This window comes from Diceros bicornis, chromosome 36 (assembly GCF_020826845.1).
Source record: "Diceros bicornis minor isolate mBicDic1 chromosome 36, mDicBic1.mat.cur, whole genome shotgun sequence".
In the NCBI taxonomy this organism is placed as follows: domain Eukaryota; kingdom Metazoa; phylum Chordata; class Mammalia; order Perissodactyla; family Rhinocerotidae; genus Diceros; species Diceros bicornis.
Genome location: NC_080775.1, coordinates 114,550 through 142,024, shown reverse-complemented (window position 1 = coordinate 142,024; position 27,475 = coordinate 114,550). Strand labels below are relative to the sequence as shown.

At 35.7% G+C, this 27,475-nt stretch overlaps 1 protein-coding gene across 13 annotated transcripts in view; it reads right to left on the bottom strand.

Moving 5' to 3' along the window:
• ZMYND11 (zinc finger MYND-type containing 11) overlaps positions 1-27,475 on the bottom strand; it is a 118,711-nt gene that overhangs the window by 51,388 nt on the left and 39,848 nt on the right. For 9 of the 13 annotated variants that reach the window (XM_058532315.1, XM_058532317.1, XM_058532310.1 and 6 more), the window contains exon 2: positions 23,775-23,909. In XM_058532315.1, the coding sequence (XP_058388298.1) occupies positions 23,775-23,890 (116 nt within the window). In that variant the 5' untranslated portion in view covers positions 23,891-23,909. Of the gene's footprint in view, positions 1-1,514; positions 1,562-14,385; positions 14,502-22,400; positions 22,448-23,774; positions 23,910-24,989; positions 25,148-27,475 lie in introns of those variants that run through there. The other 4 variants (XM_058532320.1, XM_058532313.1, XM_058532319.1 and 1 more) reach the window with 4 other exon arrangements.

Below are 27,475 nucleotides of genomic sequence, written 5' to 3'. Positions count from 1 at the left end.
TTGCGCACTCTGCTTTGGCAGCCTGGGGTTCACGGATTCAGATCCCAGGCACGGACCTACACACTGCTCATCAAGCTATGCTGTGGCAGCGTCCCACACACAAAATAGAGGAAGATGGGCACAGATGTTAGCTCAGGGACAATCTTCCTCAAGCAAAAAGAGGAAGATTGGCAATAGATGTTAGCTAAGGACCAATCTTCCTCACCAAAAAAAAAAAAAAGTGTCGTCTAAAGGCTAAGAACACGTATTCATTATTTAAAATAGTTGTTATTATGCATTTGAATTTTTTGCAAATACAGGTAGGTACTATTTACTTCCCTTTAAAGCCTTAGACTGACAGGAACTATTTGCTGACCTATCTGCAACTGCATCCAGACAATGTTAGGAACCACTAGTGGGAGCAGATGATAAATTATTTTAGATAGTGCCTTGCATAAAACTGGTACTCAATAAATGTTTGCTGACTATATAAATGAGTATTAGAGAATTTCAATGTGATCTTTTAAAATCTTTTATTTTAAATTAATTCTAGACTTGCAGAAGAGTTGCAAACATAGTACAGTTCCCATATACCCTTTACCCAGCTTTTCCTAATGTTAACATCTTATATAAAATAGTACAATTACCAAAATTTCTTAATTTTTAAAAAAATTTTATTTATTTTTTTAAGTTGAGATATAACTGACATAATATTATGTTAGTTTTGGGTGTACAACATAATTCAATATTTGTATATATTGTGAAATGATCACCACAGTAAGTCTAGTTAACAACCAAACATTTCTTAATTAACAATGGTACAATGTGGCACGTAGGTACTTTAAACTAGACTTTATTCAGGTTTCACCAGTTTTTCCACTGATCTTTTTCTGTCTCAGGGACCAATTCAGGATTTCTCAATATGTAATGAGTTTAAAAAACATCCCCAAATTAAACAGATGATATCATAAAAAATGTTTTAATAAGGAAGAAAAGTGAGTAATGACTAATGCTGCTCAGCAGAAATCGTTATAATAAAGTTTTCTATTAGGACAGTGGCAATAATGAGGCTGGTATGAAATATGATTGTCCCTGACAGTACTAACAATTTAAAAACAATGTAGTATGACACAAAAATTCAAACAAAAGAGCAATACAAAAGCTCAGAATATCTAGAAGTAGATCCAAAAGCACAAAAACCTAAACATGAAAGGTAAGCATTACAAAAGAAAGGAAAATTTAACAATATTTAGCAAGTAATAGTGGAATAACTAAATGGTAATCTGAAGAAAAATAATTTAGATCTACATCACATTCAAATTTTGAATGATTTAAATATAACAGAAAAATAAGTTAGAACAAACTATCAGCTATTTGGGGGACCAATTATGAAGTATAACAACGGAAGAAACAAAGTAAAGATAGATTTGAACACATAAAATTAAGATTGCAAAATATAAGAGTAAAAAGACTAAAACAGGAAACAATGAAGTAGCAAAAAGACATACTCAGTATGACAAAGGTTAAATACATACCTATCACCACAGCTGAGGTGCCAGAGGTTTCTTTTTGTATGTGTGGTCTATGAAATAAACCCAAAACTTATATGAGCAAAGTAAGACCTTGGGTTTAATACTTACTATGACAGAAACCATCAATAAAGTGGCAAGTGTCAACAAACACAAGCTCTTAAAGTAATGCCTAAACTTGAGGAATTCCTTAGGTTTTCCTACTCTTCTATTCTTTTTAAAAAATACTGATTCTCACTCATTTTTCTAAAAAGGAGACTTGAGCCAGAGCACTGTAGGTGGTAGGTGAACGAAGAGTAACGTCATCTCACTGAGCATTACAGGCTTAGTGTTTGATAAGCCTTAAGATCGCCTTAAGATCGCCCTGAGTTAATTATAAATAAATTTTGAAGGATTGAGTGATTTATATGATACCGTAAATGTCACAAAAGGTCCCAATCCATTACTCCTTTCCTTAGATCATCAAGAACTCAGGCAGGTTAACTTCATGTGAAAATACTTATGCTAATAATTCAGGTGAAGGTTATTCCAGGCCTCTCATTTTCTTACATGTTGTTTATCCATCACAGGGACTTTTCTTCTTCAAATAAAGAGGCAAAAATAGCAATTTGGGTTTGAGATGCATTCACAGTGGCCATCTAGTCTCCTATTTTAATTTCACTTAGCATAAGTCATGAAATAGTATATAAATGTCTAATATTTAAATGTTATATTCAATTTCTCTGAACTTTTTCAATAACTTTTTAATTTTCTCCCATCTTATCCATTTCCTTTCCTGTGATTTTTGCCCCCAATGTCTCTCCTAAGATACTATTTTCTAAGTGTTGCTGAGCACTGAAGTGTATCCAACAATAGAATGCAAAACCCTAAGTTGCTTCATCTCCCCTGAGATAATTCTGCTTGTTTCAAGACAAGAAAATATAGTTAATGGTAACAGCCATTGCTGATTTCAGATTTTTACAAAAGTAATAAATCTCATGCATCATAATTTCCTAAAAGTAATTATCTATCTTTAACCTTTCTAATAAAGACTCAATCTCAAAAACTTTTGTCATGTTGTTTGAAATGAATACACAGTCTCGTGTCGTTTAACAGGGATACCTTCCGAGAAATGTGTCGTTAGGTGACTTCATTATTGTGCAAACATCATAGAGTGTACTTACACAAACCTAGATGGTACAGCCGACTACACACCTAGGCTGTGTGGTACTAATCTTACGAGACCACTGTCATATATGTGGTCCACCGTTGACCAAAATGTCATTATGTAGTGCATGACTGTATTGGCAGATGGGCGCACTAATGAAAACAGTATAAATATGATCATATCCATTGGAAGAAAAAACCAACACAAAATGCACTGATATGTGTTCTGTTCATTAAAAAACATGATGAACACCTGTACTGTCCTCTCGTCCCTTACAACAACTTTACACCATCACGGAGTCTAGAGGCCTTCATTTTGATGGAAATATAACACACTTATGTTAAGTGTACTCTGGAGGATCTGGATAAAGTTAGTACTGCCTCATAATTTCAGTACCTAATGGCTCCCAACTGGCCCCGGTGCACTGGCTCAGGGGCTAAAAAAAGACTAAATCAAAACATCATAATCATAAAATTTGATATAAAAATTTAAGTGAACACTGATTTAATCTCTTGATGTTAAAGGACATTCTGAGTATAAAAGCTATGGAAATAACAGGGGATCCAAATATCTGACTAGATAAGAAATGTGGAATTTCTCCACGACATAAAAATCCCAAACTCATTTTTCTCTAGCCTCCAGAGTAATTACCGTTAACTTCCATTCTGCAAATTAAAAGCACACAACAAAATGGAAGAGCATTTGTCACAGATGTGATAACGAGTTTAAATCCTTAAAACACAAAACTCGAACAATAAGGAAATTTTCACCTGTCAAGTGAGCGAGATACTTAAAATGATTCTCAGTGATGGTAAGGATGCATTAAGACAGCCAATCTCAACACGATGCTGTTGAAGATATCTTCCGGAAAGCATTTTTGGATTATGTATCAACACTTTAGAGATGATTCTATCATTTGACTCAGTTATTCCACTTCTATGGAGATAATCTGAGATGGGACACAAGATTTATATAGAAAAATATTCCTCACATCATAAAATTTTATAGGGAAAAAAGGATCTAAATGTCCATAATAGTAAAATAAATTATGGATATAAAATAAGTTATATATTCACCCAATACAATACAATGCAGTTAATCAATTTGTTTCAAAAAACATAATGCTGTGAGAAAATGCTCACAGTATAATATTACAGATAAAAAAAAAAAGGACAAGATTTTAAAGTATATATAGGTATATACATACAGAGAGAGAGTTTTGCTACTAGTGATGGTTGATTAGGTTATTCAGATCAATCCTTCCATTGAAAACTAGAAAAACCCAACAAAACACTAAAAAATAATTCATTTAATTTAGGAGCATCTGCCAATTCTACAAGAGGCAACTGAGACTTGCAGAAGCTAGGCGGAGCTTTCGACAGCCTTGTGGGGCCAGGCAGACAAAAACTATAGTTCAGGCCCACCAGGAGAGGGAGTCCTGGCAAAAGCCCAGATTTGGGGCTGTGATTCTGAGGGACTATGCTTAGGGTGAAGCTAGAAAAAGACCAGTCCACAAAGGCACCAGATCAAGTCAACTTCTGATTAGTTTAATGTAACTCTAATTGTTGGTGCGCCCACCAGAAGCAAACACAAATTTCTAGAGGAAGACAGCATCACCCTAGAGCCTGCGTCTCTATCTATCTCTATTTCACATGGGTACCTGGCACACAATAAAAACAGGCATACAGAAGTTGAAGCTGCAAGAACATGCAATATGCAAGCATCTATTTGTTTTGCAGGTCCTAGGCTAGAATACAATAATCCTTCTTGCATAGTTCTGTCCCTCTCGCTAAACACTAGGCACAAAACTCTTTATTCATCACAGACCTACAGAGTGACCATCTAGGAAAAAAGCCAACAAAGAGGTGAAATTTGTTAGTAGTTTTTCTATACCCTTTTCATAATTCCTGTGTAACCATAACTGCTAAGTCTTAATTCCCCTGATCTCTGAACTAGTTAAAAATAATTCACAGTGTTTACTGAATATAAACACACTCAGAAGATTTGGGGGGATTAATGAACAATAACCAAAAAAAGTCCCTTTCCATTATTTTTATTATTAACAGTAAAGGCACTAAAAATACTTTTTCTTTCAAAAATTGCTCTATTTTGATTACCCTAAATGGCACACCATAAATTATTAGCTTAGATTTTGACCTCTATTATTTATGCGATGACTTTAACTAAAATCAGTAAAATAAAATCTAGTTAAAGTTAGGTGGAAACTTAGATATCACTTCCATAACAGGCAAAGTTTTCATTTGAGGGGAAAAACATTTTTCCTATGATACATATACTACTTATTTTATTGTTAACATTGGTTCCATTTTATAAAAAGGGAAATATTTTAAATTCAAAAAGTCTCAATTTCAATAATGATGAATTACACATTTTACAGCTTGCTCCTTCTTTTTACATTATTAAATCAGGCCTATCCCAAAATTTTACCAACTTTTAAAAATGTTACTAGTTTATAACAATGATACAACTAATGAAAATACTATCTGTGTAATTATGCAAAAAATCACCACAGGTTGGAGAATAATGTAGTTGTTTCACACCTGAAATGGAAATATAGTGCAAGTTTTACATTTCAATTTCCTTCGTCTTGGGAAAAACAGCGCAAGCAGCACCAGAGTACCATTCTGGCACACTCTTCACACAACAGGAACACTTTCATTAAAGCTGTCTCTGAGCTCAGACAGGACTGGCCTCTGCCATCTGCCATGAGCTTTGCAACATTATGGAAACTCCAGGAATAAATTTCTTTCTGGTTTTAGTACTATTAGAAATAGCTATGGTTCACCAAGCAACTGATTCCCTAATGGGCATTATTAACATTTGAGGCTCCTCTTTGTAACAGCTTCTAGAAAAGGAAAAGCCAGGTTTGGAACCCATCCTTAAAAAGTTATGGGGCTTCATGGAAAACCTTCCTCTGTTAGCTTTCTTCCTGGCTCAACTTTATGTCCAAACCTCATTTCTCTTTTCCTCAGCCTTCTCCCCCTTCTAATACATTACCTTACTCTATTTACCCTACTCATATCTTTTTCTAATCGTCACCAAAATATTTTCAGAACAAATGAAGTTTTAATAAAATACACCATGTATATTTATTTGATATACATACATGAAAACCATGTACACACACATTGAACACCGCCTACCTTCCACCCGTTTTTCCTGGATTGTCTGGTTCGTATGTTGTACCAGTACAGCTACTAATAGTGCCTCTCACGCTTACCCCAGTTACAGGCTTTATACTCTTGGGTGTTTATCCAAATACACATCATCTACACCTGTACATGAAAGCACACTGCAGCTTTTTATCAGAATAGCCCCCAAATGGAAACATCCTAAATGTTCCTCAGCAGGTGAATGGATTTTAAAAACTGTGGTTATGTCCATATAATGAAATACTACTTAGCAAGGAAAAAGAATGAGCTACCAATATATGCAACAAAAAAACTCAAAACATGCTGACCAAGAAAAGATAATCATGAAAAAGAATGTACTGTATGATTCCATTTATATAAAATCCTAGAACAAGCTAAGCTCATCACTGTGATAGAAAGCAAATCAATGATTGCTGGGGCTTAGGTCAGGTGGACTGACCACAAAAAGTACAAGAGGACGTCTAGGGGTGACGCAACTGCTACATCTCGGTTAAGATGCTGGTTACACAGGGGCATTAGTTTGCAGATGAAGGAAGGAAAGCGACTTCCTCAAGAAAACACAGCTAGTTATAGGAGAGCTGATATTAGAATCAGTCTAGGTCTATTAAAGATTTTGGTTGAAAAGACAACTGGCTGCAAGAAAAGAGCCTACATTCACTCAACATTCAACAAGTATCGTTGAAGACTGCTAAGTGAATATCATGTGCCAGTCACTGTTTTTTGGTGCTTGGCATACACTGATACACCAAACAGAAAAAGATCCTAGGGCTGGCCCGGTGGTGCAAGCAGTTAAGTGCACGCGCTGCACTGCAGCGGCCCGGGGTTTGCCAGTTCGGATCCCGGGGGCGCATCAACGCACTGCTTGTCGAGCCATGCTGTGGCAGCGTCCCGTATAAAGGAGAGGAAGATGGGCACAGATGTTAGCTCAGGGCCAAGCTTCCTCGGAAAAAAGAGGAGGATTGGCATCAGATGTTAGCTCAGGGCTGATCTTTCTCACTAAGTAACTAACTAACTAACTAAATAAATAAATAAAAAATAAATTAAAAAAAAAAAAGATCCTTACCTATTAAGCTTACATAGTGGTGGGAGGAGGCTGCAGGGGCCGAGGGCAAACAAAGAATGGTACTGCGAATACAAAATTAAACTAGAACGGCATGTTATAAGGGCTCCTAAAATACCTCCCACAAGAAGTTTTGCCTCTAATGTTTAAATTCTAAAGAAGCAGCAGACTCACTATGGAGAGAAAAATAAAACTGGATCCTTTCCTGCCACCAAATAAAAAGAAAACGATAGATGAATTAAAGACCTAACTGTGTGTGGGCCGGCCCCGTGGCTTAGTGGTTAAGTGCGCGCGCTCCGCTGCTGGCGGCCCGGGTTCGGATCCCGGGCGCGTGCTGAGGCACCACTTCTCCGGTCATGCTGAGGCCGTGTCCCACATACAGCAACTAGAAGGATGTGCAGCTATGACATACAACTATCTACTGGGGCTTTGGGGGGAAAAAATAAATAAATAAAATCTTTAAAAAAAAAAAGACCTAACTGTGAAACGTACAACTATAAAGTTGGGGGCCGGTCCCGTGGCATAGTGGTTAAGTCTGGTGTGCTCTGCTTTGGCAGTCCAGGTTTGCGGGTTCGGATCCCGGTGCAGACCTACACCACTTGTCAAGCCATGCTGTGGCAGCGACCCACATACAAAATAGAGGAAGATTGGCACAAATGTTAGCTCAGGGCTAATCTTCCTCAAGCAAAAAAAAGAGGCAGACTGGCAACAGATGTTAGCTCAGAGTGAATCTTCCCCATAAAACAAACAAAAACTATAAAGTTAATAAAAGAAAACGTAGGAGAATGTTCTTGTGGCCTTATTAAGAAGGATTCCCTAAATAAAATTTCAAAAGCACAAAACATTAGGCAAAAAATATTAAATGTGATCATATCAAAATTAAAAATTTCTGTTTAACGAAGTAAATTCACAGGTGACAGAATAAGAAAAGATGTTCACAAAGCATGAAGTGTATAAATGAATGATGTCTAGAATAACAAGAGCTACTGCAAATCAACAGAAAAAGACCACAACCCCAACGGGAAAAGGGGCAAAGGATAGGAATACGCATTCACAGAAAAGAAAGGTAAAACCTTCTGAGAATACCAACAGCTGCTTAAAATCATTAATAAACACAGAAATGCAAATTAAAATATCTGAGTGACAAAATCTGTGCAACTGAACAACGTCAAGTGTATGCAGACATATGCGAAAAGGGAACCCTGGTGCACTAATGAACACGCAGAGTGAACATCTTCTCTTGAAAGGGTAGTCAATTAAATATACGCGTATCCTGTAATCAAGGAGGAATTCTGTTCCTGAAAATAGACACCAACGAATTCCTCATACAGGTCAAAAAGAAAACACTGTTACCTGTCGTAGTGAAGAGTTGGAGCAACGCATGGTTATTTGTGGTGGAGGGAAACAGGAGACAACCTGAGTGTCTATGGTGAGGAAACAACTCAAACACAGGGAAAGGCTATAATGCAAAGACATTAGTGAACTCAGTGCAAAAACGGGAAATAGCCAAGTTATCCAAGAACACAACCATGGCAGCACAATGATCAAAAGGCAGATGATAATACATAGATATAGGGTTGTAATAAAAGCTAAAGGAGGTAATGAAAGTAAAGTGCTCAGTCCAGTGCCTAGCACTTAATACATTCTAAATAAATGGTTCCTGCACTAATTACTGTTTATCCCTCTAAGCTTTAGTCTCATCATTGTATTACTGGACATTTGTATAACTGGAACACTTAGAGTTGTTATAAGAATTCAACAGATGACATATGGAGGCAATACGAAAGTACAGTGGAACAAGCATGGCCTTTGAAGTCACACAGATCTCAGTTCAAACACCAGCTCTACAGCTTACTAGCTGTATGACCCTGGACAAGTTACTTAACCTCTCTGCATCTCAATGTGCATATCTATAAAATAAAATTAATAGTGTCAACCCTACATGGTTGTTTTGAAGGCAAATAAGATAATGTAATATAAACTTTACAATAAACATTGCTTCTTATCCCTCTTCCCTCCCAAAGTATATTACAAACAGTCTCACCAGATGGAATATTGTGCAACCACTTCTTCTAATAATTTATGGTGACCATATAACAACATGGAAAAAGGCTAAATAATGTTGAGAAAAAAACAAGCATGTGAAAGATAACCAGAAGGAAATAAATCAAAAATGGGTCCCTGACTTGAATTTGGGTAGAGAAATTAAGAGGTGATTATTTTTCTGCTTTCTATTTTCCAAGTATCCTGCAATATGGTTATGTTTTATAAATAAAAAATTTTTTTAATAATAATGCTTTGCCACTAGATGCGTTAAGGATGCAAGGACAGTTCCACATATGTAAATCAATAACTGTGATACACCACATTAATAGAATGAAAGATAAAAATCATGATTATCTCAACAGATGCAGAAAAAGCATTTGACCAAATCCAACACTCTTTCATGATAAAAACACTCCACAAATCGGGTATAGAGGAAACTATCTCACCATAATAAAAGCCATATATGAATAACTTACAGTGAACATCAAACTCAATGGACTGTAAGCTTTTCCTCTAAGATTAGAAACAAGACAAGGATGCACCACTCCTATTAAAAATAGTACCGGAAGTTCTACCCAGAGCAATTAGGAAAGAAAAAGAAATAAAAGGAACCCAAATTGGAAAGGAAGAAGTAAAATTATCTCTGCACATGATATTATCTTATATGTAGAAAACTCCAAAGACTCCACAAAAAAGATGTTGTAACTAATAAATGAATACAGCAAAATAGCAGGATACAAAGTTAATACACAAAAATCAGCTGTATTTCCATATAGGAAAAGGAAATTATGAGAATAATTCCATTTACAATAGCAGCAAATAGTATAAAATACTTAGGAATTAACTTAATCAACAAGGTGAAAGACTTGCACAATGAAAACTACAAAACATTGCTGAAAGAAATTAAAGACATAAATAAATGGAAACTCATCCTATGTTCGTGGTTTGGAAGATTTAATCCTGTTAAAATGTCAATATCACTCAAAGCGATCTTGCAAACCCTATCAAAATCCCAACGATATTTTTTTCAGATATAGAAAAACTCAACCTAAAATTCATATGAAATTTCAACAGACCCTAAATAGCCAAAACCTGAAAAAAGAAGAAAAAACAAGGAGTCATAATTCCTGATTTCAAAACCTACTACAAAGCTACAGTAATCAAAATAGTGTGGTATGGCATAAAGACAGACATACAGACCTATGGACTAGAACAGAGAGCCCAGAAATAAACCCTTGCATATATAGTCAAAAGAGTTTTGACAAAGGTGCCAAGACCACTTGATGGGAGATGGACAGGCTTTTCAACAAATGGTGCTGGGAAAACTGGGTATCCACATGCAAAAGAATGAAGTTGGACTCTCATCTAACACCATATACAAAAATTAACTCAAAGTGGATCAAAGACCTAAATGTAAGACCTGAAACAATAAAACTCTTAGCAGGAAACGTAGGACAAAAGCTTCAAGAGATTAGATTTGGCAATGATTTCTTGGATATAACACCAAAGGCACAGGCAACAAAAGCAAAAACAGACAAACTGGACTTCATGAAAATCTAAAAATTTTTTACATCAAGAGACACTACCGGGCCGGCCCCGTGGCTTAGCGGTTAAGTGTGCGCGCTCCGCTGCTGGCAGCCCGGGTTCGGATCCTGGGCGCGCACCAACACACTGCTTCTCCAGCCATGCTGAGGCCGCGTCCCACGTGCAGCAGCTAGAAGGATGTGCAGCTATGACATACAACTATCTACTGGGGCTTTGGGGGGAAAATAAATAAACAAATAAAAAAAAAAATCTTAAAAAAAAAAAAAAAAGAGAGACACTACCCACAGAGTTAAAAGGCAACACACAAACGTGAGAAAATATCTGCAAATCGTATATCTGGTAAGTGATTAATATCCAAACTCTATAGAGAACTCCTACAACTCAACGACAGATAAACAATCTGATTCAATAACGGGCAAAGGACTCTCATAGACATTACTCCAAAGAAGACATATGAATGGCCAATAAGCACATGAAAAGACACTTAAAATCACTAATCATTAGGGAAATGCAAATCAAAACTACAATGAGATACCACCTCACACCCATCTGGATGGCTATTATCAAAATAACAGAAAACAAGTGCTGGCAAGGATACAGAGAATTTGGAACTCACGTGCACTGTTGGTGGGGATGTAAATAGGTACAGCCACTATGGAAAACAGTATGGACACTCCTCAAAAAATTGAAAATAGATTTATCATATGATCCAGCAATTCCACTTCTGAGTATATACCCAAAAGAATTGAAGGCAGAGACTCAAAGAGAAATTTGTATACCCATGTTCATAGCAGCATTATTCACGATAGCTGAAACAGAGAAGCAACCCAGGTGCCTGTTGATGGGTAAATGGATAATGAAAATGTGGTACATACATATAATGGTATATTATTTAGCCTTAAAAAGGAAGGAAATTCTACAACATTGTACAAGATGGATGAACCTGGAGGACATCATCCTAAAAGAAATCAGCCAGTCACAAGAAGACAAATATTGCTTGATTCCACTTCTATGAGGTACTTAGAAAAGTCAAAATCATAAAGACAGAAAAGTAGAATAGTGGCTGCCAGGGACTGGGGGGAGGGAAGAATAGGGAGTTACTGTTTAATAGGTAATAAGTTTCAGTTTTACAAGATGAAAAGAGTTATAGGGATGAATGGTCATGATGGTTACACAACAATGATAATGTATTAAATAGCACTGAACGATACACTTAAAAATGGTTAAGACGGTAAATTTTATGTTATGTGAATTTTACCACAATCAAAAGATAAAAAATAATAATAATGATCTGCCACTAGTTGCTTTATGGATGGGTAGGTACAAAACAAATATTTTATTTTAAAATTGCATTGAACAAATAGTAATAAACTTAAAAACCTAAACAACATCTTTGTCGATCCTTCATCAATGAATTTATTTAAAGATTTTGAAGTACTATGAAGAACGAGGTTCTTCCTAACTCTAACACTTAACCTGGGACAAATAATTTACTCGTACAGCCTCATATTCCTCACCTATAATTTGAATGTCACAGTTGCCATTAGGATGAAATAACATGGAAGCATCATGTAGATGACAGTGTTTGAAAAACTTCAAAGTTTGCAAGGATACAAATATAAATTTACTAAATATCAAAAGGAAACTTTTAATGGTTAAGAGCTTGGACTATGACACCAGATAGATCTATATTCAAATTTCAGTTCTGTCACTGACAACCTGTGTGACTTTAGGCAATTTATTTCACCCGCCTAAGCTTTACCACCTTCACCAGCAAAATGAGGATAATGACAATAGACCTCATGGAATTGTTGTGAAAATTAAATGAGATATATCATATAAAGCACAGTGCTTGTCACAAAATAATGATTCAGTGTTATGAATTATTATAATCCTCGCTGAAACTACTTCCGCAGTTAATGCAACTGAAGAAAACTTTTCTCAGTGCCTATTCCCAGCTACTATGCTTCACACTAAGATCCAAAGACAGGAAAGATGGATGCCCTACCCTCAAGGTGCTCACAATGAGCAAAGTAAGCAGAAATATTTTTTAAAGATCATAAGAAGCTGTAATAAATAATAAAATTATATTTTATATGTATTACTACATGAGCAAAGAATAAGGGGAATGGGGTTGGTTCTAGTAAGGAATGAATCAATATTTCAAAGGAGATGATACTTGAGTTGTATCTTAAAAGAAAGGGAACTTTCTGTCTATTAATAAAGGAAAAATATAAAATAAAGAATCAAAACAATAGAGCGCTCAGGCAATTGAGAAGAGCCTCATCAGATGGAACTCTGAGTAGGGAGAGGCAGGGCAGGGTCTAATTGTGAAGGGCTCTGCACAAATGCCCTGTTCAGGTATTTGCACACTATGCACAATGGGGAAATCAAAAGAAGATTTTAAGAACATAATCAGACCTAAAATCTAGAAAAAAAACTGATAAAATGTGGGACACAGGTTGACACAGGTTGATATAAAGGTATCAGGAACAACTTCCTAGGAGATGTGACTTGAAAGAGGAGTAGGCCTAGTAGACAAGTCCAGGAGTATCAGCATCTCAGGCAGAGCGTAGAAAACTGTGGATCTGAGGACCTGGGGAGAGCCCCTGTGTCTGGACTGTAGCACAGTAAGCGGGAAGTAGGAGGAGATGATGCAGAAGAGGAAAGCCGAGGTATTAATACCTTGCACAGGAATTTGGACTTCATGGGCAACAGAAAGAGGCTTTCAATCATGGAGCACTTGATAAGATGGTGTTTCAGAAAAACATCTCTGACACCAGTGATACGAAGAAACAGAGACTACCAAGACCAGGAGGCTGGAAGCCCAACTAGGAAGCTGCTGCTACTGCACAGGCAGGAAATGACAATGGCTAAAACCCAGGGCAGGATAAGAAAGAGCAGGTGGACTCAAGAGACATCTAAGACCATTTACTCTATCTGGGGAGGAAAAAAATGAGTGTATTTCACTTTTACCATTTCCACATTCCATTCCCCTCTAGTTACAGGATAAAAATCTCAATGCTGGCATTAAAGGCCTTCCTAGTCTGGCTCTCTCTGCCTTTTTATCCCCTTTCCCTTAAAACCCTACAGGCCCTCTGCTTTGACTCTCCTCTCTGCCTCACTGAATCCCATCTAACTTCCAAGGCCCGACTAATTCCATACCCTTTACGAGGCCTTCCTGACTCGCACAGTGACCCCCTCAAATAAGGCCTGTAGTGTTACTAATTAAGACATCCCACCCACGTGAGGCTGAGCCATTTTCTGTCTGTGATAGCTCTCCTATTTTTTGGTACTACTGTTTTATTCTTCAATGGCTATTTAAACTTTTCTGTGCCTTGTCTGTTATGTTTCCTTCATAGAACTGCAGAGAAATGTCAAACATGAAAACAGCTAGACAACAATCCCAGCCAAGATGAGTGCCTTAAGAATCTGGCATACTGGAAGAAACCCACTATGGATTATGGTTATTCAGAATCAGTTACTTTTTCTGTAAGATTGTTATTATGTAAAATAAAATAATAATGGTAACAGTGGTAAAGTGTACCTGCCAATCTGCTACCATAAGAAGATACATAAGAAAGAATAAATCAATGTAGAGTGAAATGAGAATATAGTTAGTAATTCTGTGAAGAATTCTTAGGATTACATATACAGCATATTAACTGGTAGTTTTTTAAAACTAACTTATTTCCAAAGAAGTAACTTAGGCAATGGCCATTTTCCTCCTCTACAATAAATCTAGTGAGGGAACAGAAATCGACAGAGACAAAGCAAAGTTATAACTTAAGTAAACAGTTCCTAGAAATGATGGGTTTCATAAAATTAAGTTGTAATAAATAAAGGAAGAAATAATGTGTACCTAGTTACAACTTCAAAGGCAACCTACACACAAAGAAGACTTACAGTTTGGGCTTATGTCTGTCTGTAGTGACAGGAAGAACTCCAGGAGAACTCAGAAATTTCAATGCCAAACATGTCACAAGAGGTCAGAGGTCACATTTTCTAACTGGGGTTTGACCCTAAAGTAAGCAATACACGTAATTAATTGATGCCCTAATCTGAAACATTAACTTGATAAGACTAGTCTACCAATCTAATGTTAGTCTAATCATGCTAGTCACAAATGTGACCACCTCTAGAAACACAGAGTCAAGTTACTCAAGACAAACATGAAGGCTCAACTGCTTCTTCCAGCAGTCAACAAACAATGATGACACTGACTCGCTCATGATGCTGGTGGAGACTGGTATAAAATCCATACCTTCATCAAAGCATGTCTTCAAATTATCTCATAACTATTACTTAGAATACTTATGAAACTCTAATGCCATGTTATAATTAACCAAATCAGATGTGAATAATTTGTTTGGCTTAAAGAGGAAAAGGAAGTGATATATGTAACTTATTTCTATTGAATACTAAAATATAGGTGACATTTAGAAAAATAGTATGACAATGAGTTATGAAACATTGTGAATCTCCGGGATTGAAAGTTTAAATTTCATTTTTGTTACTGATTTTATTGTCATATGATTCTTCATCTCTTTGCTCTTTTAAAGCTCCTTTGCTTTAAAAACTGTAAAATGAGGGCTAACATCATGATCTTAAGCATAAGCAATCAAATATTTCAAAGCTTTCATTTCAAGACACCTATCCAAATTTCATAAAATTGATGAATTCATATGGGCTACTTATAATTTAGCATTTATAGCTTATAAACTAAAAGAGAAGCTACTCTTGCCTATGCTTATCTTCATCTAAACTGCATTACTGTATTTTCTTTTTTATGATAAAATGACTCACTTGTTCCAATTTTATGATGATGAAACATCACAAAACACCATTCAGTTTCTAAAAATGTAAAATGTTTTTACTGAGGCGAAAATTTATTTGTGCTTATTTAGCTCCCAAATGAGGATACCTATGGAATTTTATATTATCATTAAATCAATTTTATAAACATGAGCTTTTAAATCAGGACAGCTTAACCGATAATTAAAAATCAAACTTAATCCCATATGTGTATTTTGATTTCGAATTGACTCTTTTTGTAAAAATACTCTCCATCCCCAAATAACAGAACTTGTTAAAAACGTTTCTTTTAGTTATAGTTTTTAAATACTTGAAATATTCAATAAATCTCAGCAGCGATTCTCTAATTTATAGTATCGTTTATACTATTTTTCTAAGCAGAACACTAGCAGTTTAAAAAAAAAGGAAAATTAAAAGAAAGTAGTAAAAAAGACTCAGGACTCTTTCCTAGGAAGGTGTGTAGTGACAACCAATAGGAGCCTATTGATATGATACCTGAAAGTTAGATACCATCAGATTAGGTGGAAGAAAACACTGGCAACACAGAAAAATTCTATTTTGCTACCGAGATAAGGAAATTATTATTAGTCTCTAAATGTTCAATTAACTTTGAGGATCTGAGGCTTCTACTCATGGAATTTCTTTTTAAATTACATGAATCTTAATATTGTAACAATCCCATGTTTGAAGATGATACTGCTGTAGAGTCTGATGTCTTTAGTGTTATACACAAACATGAAGAATGTTCCTTGGATTTGCTTCTTCTAGAAGGAATTTTTATTGCTTTTAGCTCTGCTTTTGGATTTCAGAAAACATCCAGTACCTTTAGCAACTATCCTTTTTTTTTTTTTTTTTTTTTTTTTAAGAAAAATCACAGGTCTGTTGTGAGCTGGGAAGATGGTAACAGTTTTCAATCTGTCCCAAACCTCTATTTCAGAGTTACTAGAAGAGTTAGCAAAGAAACAAACAAAAAACTCTACCCTTGGACAACATAAACAACAAAATTGAGTGATGAGGAATCCCCACGAATCCCAAAATTGAAGCAGGTGAGGACGAATCTCCAAGAGCTACAATCCCAATTGTTATTGACACCTGTATAGGACAAGCAGAGGGACTTGTACCCTACAGTCCCTCTTATCTATACATTAGATACTGTATCTAATGTATCTAATGGAAGGGAGTATAAGAGGATACAAAGCCAACAGATAGTAATTGGAAAGTACAGTGGGCCAATTTGAGAACAGCAGCTGAAACTGTTTAGGATTTTACACACTTGCACTTGCAGGTGATTCATGGTAATTCATGAATTCACGGCAAAGTCTTAAGGAGCTAGAGCATAATGGGCCCTATGAACGCTCAAAATTAATCAGCCAAAGCTCCCTTCCAGGACAGAGCCTCATATTGTAGAGAAATCACTAGTAATAAAAGTATCAAACACTACTGGAGTCAAGTCAAAAGGATCTTCAATGTAAGGGCAATGGGTACGAAACAAAGGGTGGTTCCAGAAAAAAGTGGTGGGGAAGTAAGTAAAGAAAAAGCAGGAAATCATGTGTAATATGAGGCCATATTTTTAGCACTTCATAAAAAAAAAGTGACACAAGGAGGAGCTTAGAGCCATCAATCTAGAAAATCTATTCTGAACCACCTTTCCATGACACAATTTCAGGAAAATCGATTTCACATCAAAATGACCAACATGAAAGGACTGTGGCTAAGGAAAATAACATCCGTACGATGAAAGTATGTCCGAGAGATATGGCCACAAGACAGATGAAAACTATAACTACTATTTCAAAACATGAGAAAAGATATTAAGAAAATGACATAAGACATAGGAAAGATATAAATCAGAATTAGAACAACTCAGAAAAGAGTTAAACATTAGAAGTAAACGCAAAAAACCACTTCAGAAGTGAAGTCTAAATTAGAAGGTACACAAAAGCGAATACAGAAAACGTCATAAATAGAAGTTGCAAAGAAGGAAAATATTAAAAAATAAAATATATACAGAAGCTTTATTCATAATTGACAAAACTTGGAAGCAACCACAATGTCCTTCAGTAGGTGAACAGACAAACAACCGTGGTCCATCCAGACAATGGAGTATTATTCAGCACTAAAAAGAAATGAGCTATCAAGCCATGAAAAGGCATGGAGGAATCCTAATAAGATGCATATTACTAAGTGAAAGAAGCCAATCCAAAAAGGCTACATACTGTATGATTCCAACTATGTGACATTCTGGAAAAGGCAAAACTACGGAGACAGTGAAAACATCAGTGGTTGCCAGGGACTGGGGGAAGGGAGGGACGAATGGATGGAGCACAGAGGAATTTTAGGGCAGTGAAAATACTCTGTATGATACTATAATGATGGATACATGTCATTATACATTGTCTAAACCCATAGACCGTACAACACCAAGACTGAACCCTAAGGTAAACTACCGACTTTGGGTGATGATGTGTCAATGTAGGTTCATCCTTGGTAAAACATGTACCACCTGGTGAGTGACCTTGATAGTGAGGGAGGCTATGCATGTGTGGGGGGCAGGACATATATGGGAATCTCTGTACTTTCCTCTCAATTTTTTTGTAAACCTAAAACTGTTCTTTAACAAATAAAGTCTAAAAAAAAAAAAAGATGACAAGAATTCAATAGCAAATTACAAATACAGAAGACAGGAAAAGAAGATCCAACACAGTATAAGAGAAGGCCCTAATTAACAAAAACTAAACAAGTGTGTGTATATAATAAAATACTAACATAATAATAATTACTTATATGATATATATATAATGTTTTTAAGTAAAATTTTCATGATTTCAAAGTACCTATTAAAGGGACACTGTATACCCAAGAAAAACAATCTAGAATGACCAACCTTGAGACTCATAATAAAATTACTAGACTTTAAAGAAAAAGGAAAAAAATCATCTTTGTGAATCTAGGCAAAAAGATAAAGTCGTAACATAAAGAAAATCAAGTTGTCATCAAAGTTTTTGACAGCAATGCGTTATATATATACATAACAGTCATACGTTGTCTAACGACGGGCATACGTTCTGAGAAATGTGTCTGTTACGGGATTTTGTCATTGTGTGAAAGTCACAGAGTGTACTTACATCAACCTAGACGGTATAGCCTATTACATACCTAGGTTATATGGTACTAATCTTATGGGACCACCATCATATATATGGTCTGTTGCTGACTGAAATGTCGTTATGTGGCACATGACTGCATAAGAATCCCAAAGAAAGAAAATATAAGCTAAGGATTTTATATCCAGCCAAATTAGCTTTCAAGTAAAAAGGCTGCAGACCAGTAAGACTGTTACTAACATGCAAGAACTCAAAAATCTGTACCCATGAAGTCTTGATTAAGAACTACTAGATGGTGCTGAAAACATACTACAGAAAACAGTATGGAGGTTCCTCAAAAAATTAACAATAGAACTACCACATAATCCAGCAATTCCACTTCTGGGTATACATCCAAAGGAAATAAAATCACTGTCTCAAAAAGATATCTGCAGGGGCTGGTCCAGTGGCACAGTGGTTAAGTTCATGCGCTCTACTTTGGCGGCCTGGGGTTCGCAGGTTCGAATCCAGGGCACGGACTGATGCGCGGCTCATCAAGCCATGTGTGGCAGCATCCCATATACAAAATAGAGGAAGATGGGCACAGACGTTAGCTCAGAGCCTATCTTCCTCACACACACAAAAAAGATATGTGCACCCCCACATTCATAGCAGCATTATTTACGAGAGCCAAGACATGAAAACAACCTAAATGTCCATCCATGGATGAATGGATAAAGAAATTATGGTGTATATATACACACACATATACAATGGAATTATTCTTCAGCCATAAAAAAGAAGGAAATCCTGTCATTTTGTGACAATGTGGATGGACCTTGAGGGCATTATGGTAAGTGAAATAAATCAGACAGAGAAAGACAAATACTGTATGATCTCATTTATATGTGAAATTTAAAAAAACCAAACTCACGGATACAGAGAACAGATTGGTGTTTGCCAGAGGTGGGGGGTGGGGTGGGCAAAATGGGTGAAGGAAGTCAAAAGCTACAAACTTCCAATTATAAGATAAGTAAGTCATGGGGATATAATGTCCAGCATTGTGACTATAGTTAATAATACTGTACTGTATGTCTGAAAGTTGCTAAGAGATTAAATCTTAAAAGTTCTCATCACAAGAAAAAAAATGCGTAACTACCTGAGGTGACAGATGTTAACTAAACTTATGGTGATCATTTTGCAATACATACATGTATCAAATCATTGCGTTGTACACATTAAACTAATACAATGTTATATGTCAATTATATCTCAATAAAACAGAAAAAAGAAAAAAAATCTACTAGAGAATGAACTTCAGATATCAACATAAGGACTAGTGGTAAGCATAAAATACATACATACTTGTAAGAATAAATGGCAGTCGTAAGGAAGAAAGTATAATATGTAATTGCTATATTGTCTTAGAGTTTAGAATCAGTCCAATTATTTAAAAACAACGGATAAAGCAATTATGTGGTTTCCATGAAACACATTATTGGTTATACTGTGGGTGGCGTTATTCTCAAATAACTTGGTATATCATGTTGGATAAAATAACTGAGTAATTATATGAGATTCTAAAATGTTATCATTCACGATGTCCTTGAAAACCATGATCCTTACTGTGAAAGAAAAGAGATAAAGATTTTAGATAGAAGATTTAAGTAATACTCAGTGGCCATAAATTCAAGTAATATATTTCCTAACTCTGTCCACTAAAAGGCCTAGAAAGAGAGACCACTCTAGCAGCAATGAGCACACTGAGGGCAAGAAAGCACCCCTGAAATACAATTTCTAACTGAAAGAAACCAGAGCCCCTTGGAGAGATCTGAGGAAGGGCATATACAAGAGGAGCCTGAAAAGCCCTGCTGTATCAGAAAGGAGAAAGGAACTCCAAGAGCCAACCTAAAGAAGTTCCGACCAGTCAAAGACGGGAAAATTTGAGCTTCAATAAGAATTATGTCAGAAATGGATTGAAATATACCAAATATATTTAAATGCATGAATTCCAAATGACATTTTAAAAAAACTAATTGGTTACCATAAATGGATGCTATTTTGAAAACCGGTAAGTAAAGGAAAAGAAACAGTTATTCTACTTTTCTGACATGAACCATACCACAGGGTAACCAAACAGTATGTGATGGGAAGTTTATATCTTTATAGAAGTATTCCAGTTAAAAAAGGAAAGATAAAATTAGATTATCACCATTTTGCAATCCTTAAAGAACGACGATTTAGCCACTGTGCATCAAGGCTACTAACCCCACCAGATGAGAAACAACAGACATTATGGCCTCCGGAGAGCAGAACACATCACCACCTATGAGGGAGTCTCACCCCACTCCCAAGCCTCTGGATCAACTATCAATTTCCATGAAATGCAGGGGAATGAGCAATAGATTAAAGTACACCACACGGATGCAATCGGCAGAAGCCAGACTATGGAAAACCACAGAGTAAAGGAATCAGTTTCTTCAATAAATAAATTGCAAAGGAAGACAACAAAAAAAGATGAATGAGAAACCTATAGATTAAAAGTGACTTAAAAGACATATCAAACTAAAACAAGCAGAACTAAAACATTACACAGAAGTAAACTACAGTGTTTAGGGTGTGCCAGGCTTCCGAATACTATCAAGAACCACGACCCCAAAGCCCAAAACTTTTAATGTGTGACTGAAGCTATGTAGCTTTTATTTTTATAATGGACTCACTCACTAGTCATAATATAGAATGAAACTTAATGACTACATATGCATTCTTTACAATAACTCTACTACAGCCTTCAGTAACTTAAGATCTTTGTAAAGATTAAAAGATACCTCTATGTTCAGACCTGGCTGTAACTAAGCAGAGCAACTTGATTTAAAATTAATCTAAGGCTTGAAAAGTATTTACCTATTTAGAATACAGAATAGGAATATTAAGCTTTAAAGCAAAAGATCTGACTTCCTGTCATGGTCCAATGCTTATTCCTAACTTACCTTGGCAAGGGTAAGGAGCAAGGACATTAACACTACTGAGAAGCCAAGGCACTGGGCTAGGCAACTGTCTCAGCTTCTTCTTGGGGCTGATGGTCTGGCAGGGAAATAACTATACATGTGACTAATGTTATGAAAAAAGTACAGGATGCTATGAAGTACATTCTTGTAATAAAAAGGAATATGACATACTCTCAGATAAAAAGAGGCAGAAGAAACACTGGAAACCATTCACTCACCCTCTGATTTTCTTAGTTCGTTTTCATCTTTAGATGATTCTGATAAAACAATGACTATTTGATAGGTAAATAAATTTATTCATATTTATCTTAATGAGCCTTAGGACATGAAGAAAAATAAGCCTTGGTACCCTTAAGGCTGTACTGATGAAGAAAGGGGAAAAGAGAATGCTTATTAATAATCCAGAAGGCAAAATGAGAAGAGGTATGCAATCCTGTTAACAACCTCTGAATCTTTTACTAGAAATTAACACGTATACACATGTATACACACACAGATTTATGATCATCCAAAAGACACCTGCACCCACTACTGTGGGGGTTAATGCTCTGACTCCCACGTTAGCAGGCTGCTACAATCTAATCTAACAGCCACCTTGACGGCCAAACTCACACTGGGAGAGTCCCATAGCTTCCTAGAGAATGTCCCCAAGGCCTTTAGAGAAAGATTCTATGTGTTAGAAAGAAGTAATTGAAATAGTTTAGTCAGCTTAAATGACTTTAATTTAAAAAATTAAATCCAAAGAACAGTATTTTATTTCCATATTCTTCCGTAAGTAATTTTGTTATAAACTATGGTTTTTTAAAAAAATCCCAACTCTAGGTAAATACTTATAGCTTTTTAATCTTTGAGGTTTTTAAAAAACATGCTTATACCAATATCACCTCACTGTAGCTTGTGTTTAGTTACCATACCTCAAATTATTTGCTTTATTTAGAAACATAATAAAGTAACTTAATTATGTACTATTTAGTACTATGTACTAATTATGTACTAACACATAGGTGTTACCTACTTTTTTCTTCCATTAGCCTACAGGATCCAGGAGGTGTACATGGGCAACTTTAAAATATTCAAAGGGTAAATACAGAGTTAGAGCAACACACAGCATCATTCCTTTCTCTTTCTCCTGTCCCTTCCCTCTTAAGTAACCTTTATAATCTTCTCTATCAGAATATCGGTAAGGGACAAAAATATACGATACTCAATTTTTTTACTTATTAATAAGGGCAAAGCATAAGCATTTAACTAAATGAGCCTTTGTAAATCATCTGTTTTCCACTTTTACAGATAGCAACTCAAGAATGTGTGGGAGGAATAACTACAAAGAAATTATACCTAAATTACCAAAAAATATTCAAACATTTAAAAAAGATCAATTTAGGGGCCGGCCCGGTGGCTTAGCGGTTAAGTGCGTGCGCTCCGCTACTGGCAGCCCGGGTTCAGATCCCGGGCGCGCACCGAGGCACCGCTGCTCCGGCCACGCTGAGGCCGCGTCCCACGTGCAGCGACTGGAAGGATGTGCAACTATGACGTGCAGCTATCTACTGGGGCTTTGGGGAATAAAAAATAAAGGGAGGAGGATTGGCAATGGACGTTGGCTCAGAGCTGGTCTTCCTTGGCAAAAAGGGGAGGATTGGCACGGATGTTAGCTCAGGGCTGATCTCCCTCACAAAAAAAAAAAAAAAAAGGTCAATTTAGCTTTATTCCTTCAAAATTACCCAGAGAAACAAATAAAACAAAACAAAATCACGTTCTATTTGGAGATGCCCTTATAATTAGTATATAACATGTAAATAGAGTATTCATAAAGTAGTCTGATTTTTTTCTATCCTAAATCTTAGTCTACCAAGATAGCATTGGAAACTAAAGAAAAAAGAACTTTCTTTTTTTAACTGAAGATTTATTTAATATAACTTCTAAAAACTGGAATGAAATTGTTAAAAGTTCTTGGTTAGTGCACTATGAACTAATAAGATGTTATTTACTATACAAACCATGCTTGTCCTATATTAAAATGGATAATGAACAGTAGACTGCAGAAAGTTTACATAAAAGCAAGTGATTAACTAAAAGCCTTCTTAATAAAACACTTAAAGATTTTTTCCAAGAGTTAAAAAATATTTTTGACAACTAAAAAACTATTATAAATAGTACACACTGATATTTTACTTATCTAATATTTATTTATAAAACCTCTAAACACAAGTTGCTTGTGTATGTTTCTGCATTTGTTTTTCTAACAATTACATACTTCTGCAAGGCAAAGAGTGACTGGCACTTTGTTAACATATGTTGTTTAGCATAATAAATAAGTTATTTGGGGACCTTTTTTCCCCAACATATTACAAGAAATTTCACAGGGATATTTTTGTTTAAGTTTACTTACTTTGTAATACGGTCAATGTTGGCAATTTGCTTCTGGTTTCGTATAATCTCAATGGCTGCCCAAAGATGCTGGATAGCTTTTGTATCCGCCTGTCGTCTTTTTGTTAAACGTGCCATGACCTGTTTACTGCTTTAGCTGTAGGGATACACAAAAACATAAGGAAAAAAAGCATGAATTACAAAATGCATTATTATCAATGTAAATGAGTAACACTATTCAGCACCTCTTGATTACTGGTGAGTACACTGACATAGCAGGTAGTATGGCCAACTTTTTATTTTCTACCATCTACATCACCAATTACTTCATAAAAATTATCATTCACTTCATGACTTCATGAAGAATGACATTTTAACTTCTAACATCTACATCACCAATTACTTCACTAAAATTATCATTCACTTCATTACTTCATGAAGAATGACATTTTAAGACCAAAAAGTTGAAAAGGTCTTCCCAAGAAGGACAAGTGGCCACCTTATGCCAATATATCAAAAAAATATACCTTTAAATTTTATTCTAAAGCAAAAATATTACAACATAATATTTCATTTTTTGGTATTACACTGTGCATAATTTGACAGATTAATACAAAAAGGAATTTAAATGCCCTGATTCTTTGGTACTTTAGTTTACTATACTCATGGTTTAAAAATTTCAATTTTATATAGACATATTGATAAATGAAACAACATTCTTTTTTTTTTTTTAAATAAAACCATTAACGGAAAATGTAAGACAGTTATTTCTGGCTAGGTGTGAAAGGCTGGGGGTTGGTATACCAGAGGATGACATGGGTGGACCCAGATCAGAAATGTTCACATGCTTGGATTAGGTGTTAGTTGTTCATTACATTTTTAAGAAACAACATTGCTATTTTACTCAAATTTCAATATCCTAAGTGAACTGAGGAAAATGGCCACTAGCTGTGTCCTGGCAAGACTGAGGAACAACATGAGGTTACAGTCTGCAGGTCTGGTGATCGATGGCCCTGCAGGAAGAGGCCACCTGCACACGGGGACTCTCGACTCGGGGAGGGACCTGACTGTTAGGGATGTCCTCGGCCACTGAGACACCTGATCCCTAAAGCACACAGGCTCGGATGCTGAGGATCTCAGGCATCAGGTAAACATTAAACCTTATGGGAGGGCTGAAGTCTCCTTGAGCTGACCTTTTCTATCTTTTAAGGGAAGAGAAAGAGTGAGGGAAACTCACTCTCATCACTTCATACTGTGTTCCATGACTGGAGCCTCGTGAATTACACTTTTCTCTACCTCTACGTCAGTTCTCCCTCCTTCTCTGACAAACCCAAGTAAAACCAGCAGCTGCCATCAAAGCTCATCTAGAGACTCACTTCCGGTGAACCTGTCGTTAGGCTCCTGGAATAAGAAGGTGTTTTTCAGAATCACACTAACAGAAGAATTTTGAACATGTTTTAGGATTCCTGAACATCCTACCTCTTCCTGCTACTACTTATAATAGTTCCAAACTTTGCCCCATAGAGAGAATAATCCAAAAATAAAAAAATAAAATAAAATGCCAGCATTCAAGTTTTAAAGAAAACTTAGGGAAAATCAGTTGGTTCGGTATAAACTTAGACATATAACTAAAAGATAATAAAAATTACAATGATAATTTATGAATGTGTCTGTTTTAGAAAGCAGCCACTTTAAAATGAATTTCTCAGTTTATGTGCAATTGTACAGGAGTGCCAACTTTCCAAATTTGATAAGCATTATATTTATTGGTAAGAACATAAAATATGTTAGTGACATCTAATGGTGAACTATAATAATACAACTTGTCAGATTATACAAATACTCACATAAAAGAACAAAATTTCAGTCATTCTTACATACTTAAAAAAATAGTTTCCTATTTTGTGTAAGGCACTGTGCTAGACACAATGAAGTATTTAAAAATGTACACACTGTAGTCTCTACCAGAACATAACCTAAAACTGACAGAGGAAATTTGACATATACATGGAACTACTAATTGTAAAGTCATATATGACATAAATGGTCCAAACTCTGTGCTGTGAAAAGCCAGACAAGGGAGACACTAGCTTAGGTAACACCCCAAAAATAGTAAACATGTGAGAAAAGATAAGAGAAAACGTCTTAATTTCTTTATAAGATAACTGGTTGTTTAAAGCAAAGATAAAAATAATTGTTAGGTATCATTAGGTTTATAACATATGTAGAAGTAAAACAGATGACAAGGAAATTGCACTAAGGAGGGGAAGGGGCAGTAAGTGTATCATTGTAAATTCTTACAGTTGACGTGAAGTAGTATTATATTAATTCAAGGACTACGGTAAATTGAGGGAGCATATTATAATCCCTAGAGCAAACATTAAAGAACAGAAACAGGTACAGAGTTAACATATAATTCAACTTATAAAATATTTTTTCAAAATACATATATGTAAAATTAAGAATAATTTATTCAGAACTACATAAAATACATAAAAGCAAAGCCAACATTTAAAAATAATACCTAAGTAAATAGTAAACATAACTATATAACAACTAGAAGAATATAGTGGGGACTAGTAGCAGAAACTCTAAAAGTGATGTCTTAATTCCTAGAAATGGTTAAAATCAAGATTAAAGAATTAACCAATGCTACATTTCAGGAAAACAGATGTAAAGTTAAAACTACAGATTTTTGAGATCTACCTGAACCAAGTCACACAGGTAGACACGCCCTGTAAAAAAGGTGCACCGTAAAGAAGATGCTCATAGCTATAGGAGCCCAAGCCCAAAGAATGCAGCCCAAGTAAGGCAAATACAATGAAGCCTAAGGCACGTTATACAAGTACCCAAAACAACCTGACCTATCAGGACAAGATCTCTTTAAAGTACAACCATTGAATTCTCCTTTCCTATGAAATCTAAAATCATTCATTCATTTAACATATTTCAGGCATGCTTGTTATATGTCAGGTACTCTTCTATGCTCTGGGAATACAGCAATAAGCAAAACAGACAAAAATCCTTCCAATATCTAGTAAATATGATTCATAATGTGGCTTCATATAAGACAAGGATAGCAATTTGGGTGTTTGTCAATAAAAAGGAAACTCTTAGAAAACGAGTTTCTTAGATCCTCTGTACAGACAGCTTATCATTTAAAGTCTGCATTGATGTGGCCAAATCAAACTTTTCAGTCCATTCTTTCCTGAATGTATACTGTATAACTGAAGTACTCAAAATTCCTAAATATGTCCAAAAACTTCATACCTCTATCCCTTTGCATAAACAGTTCTCTCTGCCTAGAATGTTCCCTTCCGTCCCTTTATTAACTGTTAAAATTTTCGTTGTTCTTTCTGGGACTCACCCCAGTGCACTTGTTCCTGACCAGCCCTTTCTCCCAGAATCAACTCAATCAAACTCACTCTCCCGGGTATTCTAATTGCAATTTGTTTATACATCAGGCAGAAATTTATTGCCTTGTACAAATAATTATAAATTCCTCAAAAGAAGCCATTAATTCAAGAAGGAAAGGACACGTCTTGTTTATTTTTCATCTATCTTTCAAGGTGCCTAACATAGTTATGAACATGATAAACTTTTGACATGGAATTATGAAATTCAACTATTCCAGCTATGTTATATAAACAACAGAGTCCCAGAGTAAGCCATCCTTTATGTTACATCAAAGATTAAGACACCAAAAAGAAAGATCAGAAGACT